This window comes from Gymnoscopelus microlampas (assembly GCF_963454915.1).
Source record: "Gymnoscopelus microlampas genome assembly, chromosome: 7".
In the NCBI taxonomy this organism is placed as follows: domain Eukaryota; kingdom Metazoa; phylum Chordata; class Actinopteri; order Myctophiformes; family Myctophidae; genus Gymnoscopelus; species Gymnoscopelus microlampas.
The window spans coordinates 44,627,069-44,642,131 of record NC_139944.1 but is presented as its reverse complement, the minus strand read 5'-3'; the positions used below and the strand labels follow the sequence as shown (position 1 = coordinate 44,642,131).

The window sequence follows — 15,063 nt, the reverse complement described above, 5'->3', positions numbered from 1 at the left end:
TCCCGTCGCCCCACTGCTATCGATGTGCGTTAAGCGACTGAGTTGACTCAGTTGGCAAACAAAGCCTCACTACAACCAACGGCTGTGTACACGCTGTCTACAAACAGCTTTTCAGCTACAGACGCTTATTGACACATAGCAATGCCGGCGTTAAGACGTTGGGTTGAGTGCATTAGAAAGCCACATCATATGCGTGCATATCGAACATATGTTGATACCTATATATCTGTTATAGGTCAATATCGGCCGATAAAATCTGCCCGTCGATATATAGGTTGGGCTCTAGATTTGGCGACCAATATATTGAGTATTGCTACTTCCGGTTCCTCATTTGGAGTACAGAAACAACAGGGAAAAACAGCATTCATAATATTTTGACTTATACAGTATCATACGGAGCCCTTAAACTAAAGGGACATTTGCAGGTAAAACATTTTTAGGTGTAGCTTTATTTTGAAAACAGTTTTTTTTTCTTCTCAGGGTTGTTCTTTTTAAGGGTGCAGGAGAGAAAAAACTAAGTTGGTGAATTCGTTTTTTAAGTGGGTGAAAACTAACTTTTTTTGATGAATATTTTTCATTTTCAAGGTTATCTCGTTCCCACGAGTGAGTATATATTTTTTGCCATGTTGATTCTTTTTTTTAAATTAAGTTTCTCTTGTTCCCACAAGTTTCTAACTTGTGGGAATGAAATAAACTTCTAAATGAAAATGACCCCCCAAAAAATTTATTCACACACTTTTCACCCACTTAAAAAACGAATTCACCGTTTTTTCCTGCACCCTTGAAAAAAATCCTGCGAAAAAAATAAAATAAACCAACACAAAATAAAGCTACCCCTACAAATGTTTTACAAAGTCCTCCTTGCTTAATTCCTTATATCCACCACCTTCAGCTTCCTTCATACTAATCTAATCACCTAATCTAAGTCACCCCTTAAAGTTTTAACTAGGAGGAATGCAAGCATAACTTCAGTCACACAAACGATGCAAACTTTATAAATACAAAAAAAGTACCTGAATGGACAGAACATGTGTGTTGGCTTTCATTCTTTACAATGATAGACCCCTTAGAAACTTAATGTTTCTCAAGGTCACTCTCCTTCCTTTCTCTCTCTGATCCATATATTTCCTACACACAAATAATAAGTGACATCCTTGTGGATGAAGCCAAATGTACTTTTGAATACTAAAAAGATATGTTTTGCAATGCACTGTGTGTGTGTGTGTGTGTGTGTGTGTGTGTGTGTGTGTGTGTGTGTGTGTGTGTGTGTGTGTGTGTGTGTGTCTCTGCAGCTATCCTTGCATTCTACTATAGGTCAATACAGTTTTAGATTTCGAGAATAAATAGCTGTCATTTCAACACATTTCATTTGGTCATGGTTCAAACTACCTCCATTCCTAAAGGATAAGGACTTGCAAGGTTTGATGGACCTTAAAAATCCAGCAGGCTATGGTTGAGTTAAACTAATGTCAGATGCATGAAGGTTACGCTGCTATGTGTTCAAAACCTAGTGATATTCTGAAATGGTCACGATAAGAAATGACCTCCTGAAGAGGCTTCATGAAATGCAAATACAACAATGTCCTGATACGGATGCTGCCTTCGTTGTAGATAGAAAAGAAAGAAAAAAAGTAGATAGAGATGTCATAACATAGTCGTTTTTTTGTCAAGGATAAGGTCAAGAATAATTTTAACATTAAAGTTGACATATACAAACCATCAAATATTTATTCCTAATTTTACCGCAGCCATACAGAGAAAAAAACGAAATAAACAACACAGAGTCAGCTAGCGCGGTCACCCTGTCCAATCTTTAGCTATCAATAGTAAGTTACTGTGTGGAGTTTGTGAACAAAGCCACACACAAGAATAATGTTATCTTAACAGGGGCAGAATTGGCTGAGAAGATAAGGGGAATTGGGAATTGAAATCTTCCCAGTTTGAGCCTCCGGCTCCAGCTGGCTTTGTGTCGACGGTGTCCTTGAGCAAGACACTGAACCCCTAACTTGCATGCCTGCCTCTGCCAGTGTGTGAATGTTTGTGTGAATGGAACTGCTATAAAAACAATGAATTGAAGGCAAGGGTGTGTAGTTAAATAGAATTTGTAAAAAATATATATTCTGATAGTAATCATTGGTATAGAGAGTTTGTTCAGCTTCAGCAAAGAGAAAATACATATTCAATTTCATCCAATCAGGAGAGACAAATCATACGGGATGAAGTGAAATGGGAAGTGATGAAACAAAACAATCAGCAGACAAAATTGGAACTGGAACAACACTATAAAATTGAAGCTGATGAATGGGTGATTTTCATTCTGATTGCATGAAAATTGGTCACCCAGGAAATGTATTTTCTGTTTACTAAAGAGCTGTTACTCTGCAAACACACTATAGCAATGATTACTGTCAGAATATAGAGCTTTAACTTTTTTACAAAAAACGTTATCAGACGCAGAAAACAGAAGCAGATGGATGATCCGCTGTGGCGACCCCGATGGGATTTAGCCGAAAACAGAACGAAAAAGAAGAAGGATTGTTATAGTATACATATTCAGAGATGCTCGTAGGCCTGCGTCCTGCGTCGCTGACGCACCATATTGCGAAAGGACGCATTCATGACAACTCTAGTGCGTCCATGGGACGCAGCTCCGATTAGCTCCGATAATATATAATATTTGTCAGCTGTGATCTACATGGACTCTCTCGGTTAGGCACCGTTGGTGGAGAAGTATAACTCTCCGGTTAGACACCGTTGTACTGGAGAAGTATAACTCGGTTAAACGGCGTTGTGTGGCAGAAGCAGCAGCACAGCCCCTCGCTGTTAGTCTACGCTACACACACAGAGAGAGAGAGAGAGAGACGGCATGAGGACCTGCTCTTAAACGTGTTAAAACGTCTTGGATAGACCACTGTCTGGAATAATAACTGATCATCATACATACAGGTCTACTACTAATCTTTGTTGCTGTTGTCATCTTAAATTGACCAGCCAAAGTAAAATCCCCGATTTTAGAGTGTTCTCCCACTTGCTTGGAGATCAGAGTGAGTGGTGGATTAACGCATGTTGCCAATCAGCTGTGTAACATTAGCAGGTTAACGATGGCTCGTTGATCCTATGCATTTGACCCTGATTTGACCACAAAGGCAAACAAAAGCACTAATTAATGGCAGCTGTAAGTAACCGGTTGTCTATCGTCTGTGTCTTGTGTATGTTTAATAGGCAACTGGATGTTTTCTGTAGCTTAGAGATATCATAACAATTAATTCCCTGAAGAGGGTAGACCCTCTCCCTCATGCTAAACTTAAAGTGACTTATAAGGTTCCACTTCTCCTCAAAAAGACAACTTTATTTTCCTTTCTCAATGACAAGCCTAATAGTATTATTGCATGTTGACTATGTGCAATAACTGCAAGCCAATGTTCATAGGCATTGTCAGTATTTGTCTTCATTATTTCTTGAATTCCTATTTCTTTATTTGCCAATACTTCCACTGTAAGCCAGTGTTTTCAGTCTACACAATAAATAGTAAAAATAAATTCTACATTCATAAATAATACAAAATAAAATAATAATAATGATTAAAAGGTTCTATGATTAAATGTATTCTATTGGTCAAAGGTATGTTAAATCCACCTGTTGCCCACTACTAGTACGTATTTCTTACCATAAGGTGTGCTAATACTACAGAATCATATACATTTGAAAAAATATATTTATGATTTTTTAATATATGTATATATATCGGTATCGGTCTTGAAAAGCAGGAACGGGTCGCACTGATCTAGATCTGCTATTTTCACAATATGTATCTGTGGAACTGAATCAAACTAAATTAAGTGCCTCAACTCCTAATTCCTCAGGGTGGGGGGTCCCCAGTTAAAATATGATTATTTTGGGGGGTCGCTGCCTGAAAAGGTTGAGATCCACTGCATCAGGATATAATGTACACAGTCACACACGCATAGAAGATATGGAGATTGGAGATCAAAGAAAACGATAGGGGGGGGGACGTGTAATTGGGGACCCATAAAATGTCCCTGGGACCCATCTAAAAGACCACCCTTGCATCCCAGGACCCATTACATTGAAAACCTAGCAACATCACTGCATATTTCTCTTAGGTATCTCTACTTCAAATCATCCTTTTCCATGACAACTGAAAAGTTATCCAGACTTGAGTCTATAAATCATCATCTATCTGAATTGTATTGCAAGTGCCACTATCGCTTATCCTCCTGTTGTTACTGTTCAAGAGCTTCATCCTTGCACACTTGTCATACGTTTTTTTTTACCTCTACAGGAAGCAAAATAAATAAAATCTGCTCACTAAAAAAGATATTTGTTTGCAGATTATTACAGTGTAATGCTTTGAGCCACCAGGCTCTTCCTCACACTTACTGCTAAGTCTGAGGAAGAGCCTGGTGGCTCGAAACATTACACTCTGATAAATATCTGCAAACGGGACTCACACAACAAAAGCTTGTTTTGGTGTGTGAATTTTATGTATTATTATTTATCATTATTTATGATGAACTTTTGATCCCGCACCCAGCCTCATAGGTATGGGATGTGCGTGTTTTCTAGGGCTGGTCGATATGACTTCAAATCATTATCACAATTATTTCAAACTTGTGCCTTTATGATTCATGAACGATTAACAAAAACAAGTAGCTCACAACGCATCGCGAGGCACCAATTATTTTTTTACATACAGTATATACAGTACCTCACTTCTTGAGCAAGAGTTGGTTATTTGTTAAAAATGTGGGTTTCGATAATGAATACGTTAATTTCCCAGCCAGCCTGATGTCTTCTGTACTTTCTCTTACCTCTACAGGAAACCTCCTGCCGCTGACACTGTGCTCTGAACCCGCTGAGCCGTTGCTCTGGCCCCAATGGAACTCCACCTTCTCCGCCTTAAAGCGGCCAGGCAGGCCTGCACCTCTCACAAAGTAGTCATCCTTCAGCAGGATGGCAACTGGTGGAAATAAAACAAAACAAGAAAGAATGAGTGATCATACCGCATGAAGGCAACAAAGGGAATATAGAATGATTAACCACTTGAACCCCAGCATCCATATTCTGGGGGGGGGAGGGGGCATTTTCCAAAAATAGCAGATCTACAAGCTCACAACATTCTGAGCTTATAGATCGAGGAGATTCGGTGTAAACGGAAAAAAGAGGTCCAAGTAAGTACAGAGGTAAATCAGGTCCAGTTTACTAAGTTAAGTGGGTTTAAGCGATTAAAGCTTCAAATTCACAGCTACAAATATCTACTCTTCTGATATACTGTACCAACACATGTGGGGAAAATATTTATTGACTTCATGTTTCATTTCTCCACTTGAAAAAAGAAAAATGTAGCGGCTCCTGAACCAGCGACCAGTTTCTACAAACTCCATATCCGGGAGCGTGTGGTTATGCAATGTCATTGACTAACCACCCAACCAGATCCTTAACCTGACCTTAAAGATACAATCCATAACTGTTACGTCCGTTGTCTCTTCTCTCTCTGCCGACGCAGAGAGATAATTTCACCAATGTCCAAACTACAATAAAGATGGATCCTGCGTCCAATCCAGTGCATCGGTTTCAAATAACTTAATTAACGTTGTCAGCAAGTTCAACCCTCCACCATGGTCAAAGTTTCTCATTGGAAGACCAGGCAGACCACCTACAAACAGAGCAGATTTGCAAGTTGTATTAACATACTATAACATACAGGTTAAAATAATTTATTATTTCAAGTAAGTCCCGGGTTGTAGCGTTAACCACACCAATGCCTAAATCTAAACACCTCTAACCTAATGCCTAAAAAGAGGCGTTGTTTGCACACCTCTTATTATTCAGGCAAAGGTACAGTATAATACTGCTGATTCAGGAGACACTACTTGAAAAAAACAATATGTGTGTTATTTGTTTAATTTCCTAGGCGAGATCTACAGTGGTGCGGGGAGGGAGAAAGGGACTGCATGTGTGCTATTAGTTTTATTTCCTCTGCAAGATCTTTAGGAGGGTGGGGTGGGCGACAGCATTTGTGTTCCTCGTTTAATTCACGTGCATGTTATTCGTAACATTTCCTAGGCAATATCTCCAACAAGGTGTTTCACAATCGCCAATAATCCCTCCCCTATGCCTAGAAACGCCCCTGTATAGAGTACCGAAGTCCTGACGTCATTCGTTCATCCACTGGGTCGCGGAAGTCATTTCTCTATGGAGAATAACATTGGGTCATCTTTGAATCGTCTCATATAAGAATTGTGGTCCAAAAATAAACAAACTGTCTCGGCGATATCGTCAGGGAGGTGGTTCTGTATCGTTTATGATAGTCAGTCACTCATATTTGATATAGTCTGTTTCTGGCAAAAATTCAACTAATTCGGCAGAAGTAACAGTAGCGTTTTCTCACCGTCAGTTGATGCTTCATATCCATATGAGTCAAACCTCCGGGATCATTTGTTTAATTTTGGAACACAGTTCTTATTTGAAGCGATATTAAACACGTCTATGGGAATTCAGAATGGGGGGTAAAAAAACGTGACCCAGGTAGGATGTGTAAATTACGTCAGACTTCGGTGCTCTATAGTCAGATTATTATTGTCTCCGCCAGGCCGAAGGCGTGGAGACTATGTTTTCGGCACTGTCTGTTCGTCTGTGTGTGTGTGTCGGTCCGTCTGTGAGCAGCTAATCTCCGGCAACGTTGGACCGTTGGAGATTTTGCACAGCTTTTAACATTTTAGATTTACTAATACACAAATATCAAAGCTCACTAGACCAGATGCACCTTCTCTCAAGAGCAAATACAATTAATTTCAAGTACTGAGGTTACGAGGCAGGGTCAAGAACGTATCGGAACATGCCTATATTCATACTGCCTCAAATACACAGCAGAACGTTTCTCTTTGCTATCGCTATAGATGTGCATCTGAAGTTGAACCTGATGGCTTGAGAAGTTGAATTAGATACAATCCGACCGCTGCAATTGCTAATGCCTAGTGAGTCTTTCATGTTGAAACATTGCAGTCTTCTGAGCTTCATTTGAATGCATGCTTAACATACTAAATAGTTGATGGCAAACTTTCTTTAATCATTGAACGAGACACATCTCACGGAGGAGACCATGCCTCTACAGTACATTTGCCTTGAACAGTTTCTAAATGTAATTTTTAAATGCCTGCTTTTAGAGATTTAATCAGCAGTTCTTCTGAATACTTTAATTTCACTTGGCTTATGAAACACCATCAGGCCAAGAATTATCCCCCGGCTACACAGCCAGATCTACAGTATATCTATAAAAACAAAGGGAAATATGGCTCAATTTGCATAGTTTCAGAGTGAAAAATAACACTCTGGATTTGACTGTGTGGTGTGTCGACTGCTACAGTGATGGACCTATAAACCTTTACCACCTCTGCAGCTCACATCATTAGCCAGATTACATCCAGCACTCTGTTGGCTCATCCTCCCCTGTTAGAGGAGGATTAAAGCTACAATCCGCGGTCTTATTTTAATGAATACAATTTTATTTTAACCATGATGTGTATATGCATGTATGTGTATGCAGACGTCCGACTCTGGAGAATCTGATTTCAGGGATCATCCATCCCCCCCGTCACAGAGTCCTCCTACCCCAATGTTGGCTATGGTCTGTATACAGTAATTTAATCATTGGTGGAAAAAGTACTCAAATGTTTTTTAAGTAAAAGTATCAATACTACAAGTAAAAGTCCGGAATAATACATTTACTTGAGTAAAAGTACAAAAGTATTGGTATAAAATGTACTTAAAGTATCAAAAGTAAAAGTACTAAAATGTTTGAAAATAGCACATCTACAAGCTCTGTGAGCTTGTAGATCGGCTATTTTCAAATAGCCTAGGTATAAAATAGGGCTAAAGTGGTCAATGTATGTTTTATAATATAATAATTTATATCTGCAAAGTAACTAGTAACTAACGTTTTTAAATCATTTTGGTGGAGTAAAAGTACAATATTTGCCTCTGAGATGTAGTGGAGTAGAAGTAAAAGTATAGATAGACAATTGGATTGGACACTAGATGCGTTGCCATATTTAGTCCAGGCATCATTGCAATGACCTCCATAGGGAGAGGGAGACAACAGACGTATAATGTATGGATCGCAGCTTTAACTAACCGACTATAGATTAAGTTTTAATCACAACACAATGCAAACCAGGAGGACGAGCATTGAGTATAAGCAAACACAGACTGTCAGTAAACACAGATGACAGTAAACAAAGATGACATGGCGAGCAGCCTGCGCCAAGAGAACGGGTAGAATCTAGAGACAATGGACAACATGCCATGGAACGCAAAAAGAACAAATACAGAGAAAAAATATTGGACAAATCCAGGGAAAGATAAGACCTGGAGCGGGATGAATGTGAGACATGCACTTTTATGTGAGGAGGAATTTGTGAGCAGTTGTCACGAGACAGGAAAGAATCCAAGTATTAAACAGTGTTTCAGCACAGAGGAAAAGGCCTGAGATGTACGGTATAGTTGGAGATTTTCCAAGGACACAGCATCAAACCCCAATGTGAGAAATCACTACACTCAAGGCAAAAATTCACCATCACATGCACACAATAGTCTAACTAATTTGCACCCATACAGTAACAGAGGTTGTTAACCCATTAAGACCGGGAACGCATCTGTGTGTCATTTGTAGATTTCTTTGGCTATTCAAAAATAGCAGATATACAAGCTCATAGCGAGGCACCGAGTGCCGCGGTACAAGCTTGTAGATCTGCTACTTTTTTTTTTTAAACTTAAACATCTCAAATGTTTACGTTTTGAATATAAGTCTTTGAATATATATATATATTTTTTTGTTCAAGGTTTCTTTATTTTATATTTTCACATACATAGGTCAATAACAAGAAGCATACATAAACAGTGTATGTTACCCCTCCCACCCCCCACAGTTCCCGCTCCGAAAGAGCCACAACCCGGGTAGAATATATATTTTTTAAAGCGAACATTTGTAAAATACCTTGTTCCAGGGACCTCCAGAAGCAAAGATTTTAGTTACAAATGTTCGCTTTAAAAATGTATATATTCAAAGATTTGCACAAATGTTCAGGATTTTTCAAAAATAGCAGATCTACAAGCTCATAGCGCGGCACTCGGTGCCGCGCTATGAGCTTGTATATCTGCTATTTTTGAATAGCCAAAGAAATCTGAAAATGACAGCTGTGTTCCCGGTCTTAATAGGTTAATAAAGGATTGCTGCTAGTGGTGTTGATGAGGTACTGTAATCCTATGTGGAAGACGGGGAGGGCCGGGCAGGCTGGCCGGCCCTGGAAGTTTCATTAGAAATGCTGTGCTGGAGAGCAGGAATTAGAAACTAAGCCAAAAAGACCTTGAATCACAGCCTGTGAAAGAAAGGAGAGTCTGGTGTGAGAGTAAACCCTTGATCAATGCGAGTCTCTGGGGTACTAACTTCCAATTCCTCATGAATTTGCTTGAGGGTTGTTTGAAATTTGCCTGGGAAATGTTTGGTTGGGGCGCACTGGCTGGGACGCCGGCCAACCAGCTTGAGCTCAAAGCAGGTCAGGACGCGAGGGAAAGCTGTGAAATCAATCTCAAGTAACTTTTAAGATCTATGGCCCCAGTGCTCAATTAAAACATCAGGTTTAACATAGGCTTGACCAATACACTTTGGATTACTACAGCACTATTTCCAGTCGAGCAATTATATAGTTGAATCAGCATTAATCAAATTATTAAAGTTCCAACCAAGGACATGGGATAAAAGTAGAATATTGTTTTGAACCAATGTGTCTTCTGTCCGGCATAATGCGGTGCAATGCCATTTAGCGCCGAGCACAAGGTGTATGGCATCGTCCCCCCGACGCGGTTGCTAAAATCCCACTTGCTCCCGCATCGTCTAAATACCAAATGATCTTGTGCCGGTTTTTGTGCGTGGGGGCGTGTTGGTCTTAAAATTAGGTGTGGTCTGGCGCGATCACGCCGCAAAGCTATTTTCCCCCAAGACTTTGCGCTTCAAGTTAAGACCAGCTCCAAGCTGGTCTTATGGCTGGCACAGTGACAGAGCAGGTGATTTGATATTTAGGGAGAGCATTGTTTGGATTAGGCGCAGTCGGTTCACAATGCGCACACAATCAAAATCCATCCGATCTGAACACAACACTCACGTTCAACAATTGAGGTGGCATTTCAAGCACGTTCATTCTTCATTAATCCTAGGAAATAAAATTAAAAGTTGCCATTGCTTGCTATGCGTGTTAGACGAGCGGTGATGGAAAGAAACGGAGCGCATCAAGCTCACAATGCATCGCAGTTCAATGCGTTGTGAGCTTCTACTGTAGATTGGATATTTTTGGTGGAGCTCTATCAGCAGGCGCATATTTCAGCCCAATTTGCCCGCATTACAGTTCCTTATATACAGCTCGACTCTAAAAGAGTCTTACTGAGGATGTCATCTGTCCACAAATTTGGACAATCTGAGCCCCAATGACTTCAATGACAAAAATAAAGTAACATTTTCTAATCTAGTATCTGAACAAAATGTGTATTCTTAGCCTAGTGGCAGTGTGCACAAGAAACTTGGCGCCGATTGGTCAGCAGTTTGCGAGATTCGCTCCATGCAGACACATACAGAACCTCTTATGGGATGGCTAGACTTTTCAGAGCCACGCCATAACAATTATGATTCAACTTATGTATTAAGGCGATCTAATTGGCTCAATATCAATTTCACACTTCATAGAGCACAGTGATTGATTTCTGCTTTAAAACGTGGTCCTTGCTGCATAAATGCACGATAATCTGCCTCATTATCGTGAAGTTTGCCAGCAAGGATCAAAAGACTCAAATAAGTCAAGTATTAGCTAGAGTCCATTAGCTGGACATTTAAGGCCCCGGTAAAAGAGGATAGAGATGAATCAGTCAGGCTTGCACTATACAGTATGTTGTTGTGAAAGGATGATTAGGGTTCAAATAAGGACAAAAAAATAACTCAACTGATAGTTGACCACATGAAGTTCTAGATATTTAAATATTTCAAAAGGATGTGAACCCATATAACTTTCTTTAGGTACTTCTTTGGGCTTTCTGCCTCCCTTATTAACCCATTTAGACTGGGAACGCATCTGTGTAATTTTTTGATTTATTTGGCTATTCAAAAATAGCAGATCTACAAGCTCATAGTGAAAATCGTGAAAATGTGTGCAAATCTTTGAACATTTTTAGCTCTGTTACAACTTCTGGGGGGTCTCTGTAACAAAATAATTTGAGATGGGGGTCCGCAGCCAAAAAACATATAATTTTGGGGGTCCTTGACATGAAAACGTTTGAAAACCACTGATTATAGTAACATATTTTCAACATATTTTTTTCAAAAAACTAGAATTTAGAAGACATTTGTAGAATCCCCCCAGAATCAAAGCTTTGAGTTAAAAATGTTTGCTTTAAAAATATATATATATATATTCAAAGATGTGCTCAAATTTTCACGATTATTCAAAAATAGCAGATCTACAAGCTTGTAACGCTGCACTCGGTGCCGCGCTATGAGCTTATAGATATGCTATTTTTGAATAGTCAAATACATCTAAAAATTACAGATTATTTCCCGGTCTAAATGTGTTAACAGGGAGAGAGAGTAGGGGACCTCAAACCGAGGTCTCAGGCATCAGAGCTTATGTACAGTAGTACACGCCCTAACCACTCGGCTACCGGGCTCCCCCCTCCATATAAGATTTGAGTTATAGGTCAAATAGTAATAGCACTTCAATGCCGTCTTGCATTGCAAATGCACATTGTATTCAACACAGATATAAGTTCTACGTACTGTAAATCTTGCTGCTTTTCTGGTTAAGAAAAGAGCTATGATTAATAAGTGCTCGATCAATGTTTCATCAACGTTTTTCAGGCCAAGGACCCCTTGGCTGAGAGAGAGATGAAGCAATTTTATACAAGCATATATTGTATAAAATTGTGTTGCAGATTAACTTCTTTCATAGACTTCATAGATAGCTTCATAGACTTGTTTCACAGCACTACCATTTGTTTGTTTGTTTGTTTGCACATTATCTTAACTCATTGAGTGCCTGAATTATTTCTGGCTATTTCTGGCCAGTACGATTTTGATTCTTTTTTTTTGTTCAAAGTAAAAAAAAAGTGCTTAGGAAGCGAGATACAGCCTTTTTCAGTTATAAGTTAAACAAGGAGTGGATGGAGCAGCAAATCTTCAGATAATGATATCTTGGTTTTTTTTTTGTTCTTTTCTATTTTTTTCAAAAACACGTGAAACACGTTAATGGCACGTTGCACCATAGCGGTAAAACACGTGAAACACGTTAATGGCACTCAATTAGTTAATAATGTGTATTTTCAGACATCTTAAACTTTTAACAACTTAAACCCTCAATACTTAGTAAACTTGACTTTTGGCTCCGCTCCACTCTACACCAACCTTCCCAGAAAATACAAAAAGCTAGAAAAGCTCAGTTTAATAGCCTATTTTATATATATATATATATATATACACTCTCTATCATCAATCACCTTATATACGCTGATGACCTGGTCGTTCTAAGTCCATACAGTGGAGGGTTACAGCAGCTATTCAAAGTGTGCTCAAATTATGACAAGAAATTGGCCTTCCCAGCTTTTCACCTATGTGACAGTCGTCTTATCTGTGTGCCAGGAAATCAAGTACCTTGGCCACATTTTTACTGAAAATCTCCATGATGATAGAGATATCTCTAGGCAGTGCCGCATACTTTATGCCCAGGCCAATACTGTATGCTGCTTCGCAGGTTTAGTATGTGCTCAGGTCCTGTCAAGTGTGCACTTTTAAAGTATTCTGCACTCCCATGTATGCAGCTTTCTTGTGGTGCACATACAAGAAAGGTAGCATGCGGAGGCTTAAAGTGGCCTACAATGATGCCCTGAGGATATTACTTAAAGGACGACTTCACCGCTGTTCAACCTATCTTCATATAATTGGTCCTCACTAATACTCATGATAAAATGGTACAATTTGTTTCTACTCGGTCTGTGTCTCAGAGGAGGGCTGTGGACAGTTCAGAGTCCCGTCTACCAGTGACATCATCAATGGGGAATCCAAGCTAATAGAAGCTGCAGGCTTTCTATTACTGGAAAGTTGCAATGCAATAAAAGAAGCCATTGTTCTCGTGTTAATAAAAATCTAAATAAAAAATGTGAAATCTTGTTGGAAAAAAAAATCATGCCTAACTTTAAGGTCTAACTTTAACCTTTAAGGTCCCTAGATGGCATAGTGGCATAGTGCCAGTCACTTGTTTGCAACATGTGGAATCCACTTGTGAGGCTCTCTTAAGACACTCTATGTATGGATTCTTGTCTCGCCTGGATGAGTCCCGGAACAGTATTATTGAGGATATAGTCAATCCTGGGAAGAGATGTCTCCGATACTCGTCCAGGCTGCGTAGACAAAGGAGAGTCAGCCTCTATTACTTCATGTTTTTTTTCCCTATGTTTTGTTATTTATTTGTTGTGTGATATTTGTATGTACTCTATCACCTGTGTGTCTGGAATAAAGTTTGAATTGAATTGAATACCTGGTTTCATGAAATTTAGAGGGCAATAGGAGTCAAAAACTAAACTACACCCTCACAATAACAGGTCAGGTCTGTTTCTCCATGGGAAAAATAAGCAGCCCGAAGCAAACATGTGGAGCAGGTGTGCCTCCTCTGATTGCCTCCTCCCCCTGGCTGTGCGCTCAACTCCAGTCAATATACTGTAGCAATGAAAAGGTGGAAATATGGATAGAACAAAACTATGCTCTGTGGAAGGCTCTGTCTAGAACGTGATAGCAGTTGCAGAATAAATAACACAAGCAGGGTCTAATAACGGCGTGGCTTCCATGTGGATCTCGGACATCATGTTGATGACGTCATATTGACAATGACTTCATATCGCTGTGTCATCATATGGCCTTCCAAATAGTTAGTATTTGCCTCTCCACTGACGTCCAAAAAATGTAAGTTAAATATGCATATTAAATATATATATATACTTCCTTGGCCTACTGGCAGACTGCACATTTGCACTGGTAGGTTCAGCAGTTTGTGAAATTAGCTGTGGACATACGCTACACTACACACACAGACAGACAGCCACACCGATCTTATTCTAGACGGCATGCCTCATAGAAGCCATGCAGTAAAACTGTACATCTGCTATTTCCACCTTTTGGTGATTTTCTATAAGCAGCTCGAAGCAATGCTGTGCCGCCTGAGTTGCCCTGGTTGTCATGGTAACTAACAAGGCTCATTAAGATCAAAGACAAAGGATGACAGTCTTCACACTCACACAGAGAGAAAGATAAGTAAAACTTGGAGGGATCAGTTAAGGTCAGGACTTCCAACACTAAAGGTCCATGGATTTTATTATGCAGCTGAAGTTAGAAGAACACGTTTGCTGATTAATGAAAGCTCAAAGCCATTGCATGAAGTAGCAGCACCGCAACTTAACTAAGCAGGTTGAAGAACCTTTCTGGGCATAGGGAGCCGAGTAACCTGCTAAGTAACAATGACCGAGGGGCTGCAAGCAAGCTATGATATACTGGACAATAATGTGATTTCTTAATTACTGAAACAGCAGAGCTTGCTTGAGTATTTCCTCTGGGGGAAAAGTCTGATATCTAAAAATAGTAATTTGTGATGTCATTGTGTTCTTTTTTTTTATGACACTACACACAGCAATCTTTTTTTTTTTATGGACTCAATTTACACTCCCCGGCCTCCGGTTTGAGGGTGGTAACATAAATGTTTACCGGCAGTGCTATTGATGGGTTCGTTAGTTTGACACAATGGTGGAACTGGTACAGCTGGCGTCAGCAGCAGCGGTGTGCAGAGCTCGGGCACCGTAGAGGTCAGTGCCATGCCTTGAACCTTTGTGCGGCCCACTATAGCAAAATCCCCACCGGCCCAATAGGGACAAGAAGTCAAGCGGTGGAAAAAATGGAAATGTGAGGAAAAATGCATGATGAACTCATTTTGCAGGCACTGATTTCCCTGAGCTATATAA

The 15,063-nt window shown here is 39.7% G+C and overlaps 1 protein-coding gene across 2 annotated transcripts in view; it reads right to left on the bottom strand.

The window, feature by feature from the left end:
• Positions 1-15,063, bottom strand: part of LOC311048356 (receptor-type tyrosine-protein phosphatase gamma-like) — a 141,152-nt gene that overhangs the window by 67,542 nt on the left and 58,547 nt on the right. For both annotated transcript variants that reach the window (XM_084061603.1, XM_084061604.1), the window contains exon 4: positions 4,833-4,981. In XM_084061603.1, the coding sequence (XP_083917729.1) occupies positions 4,833-4,981 (149 nt within the window). The remainder of the gene's footprint in view (positions 1-4,832; positions 4,982-15,063) is intronic.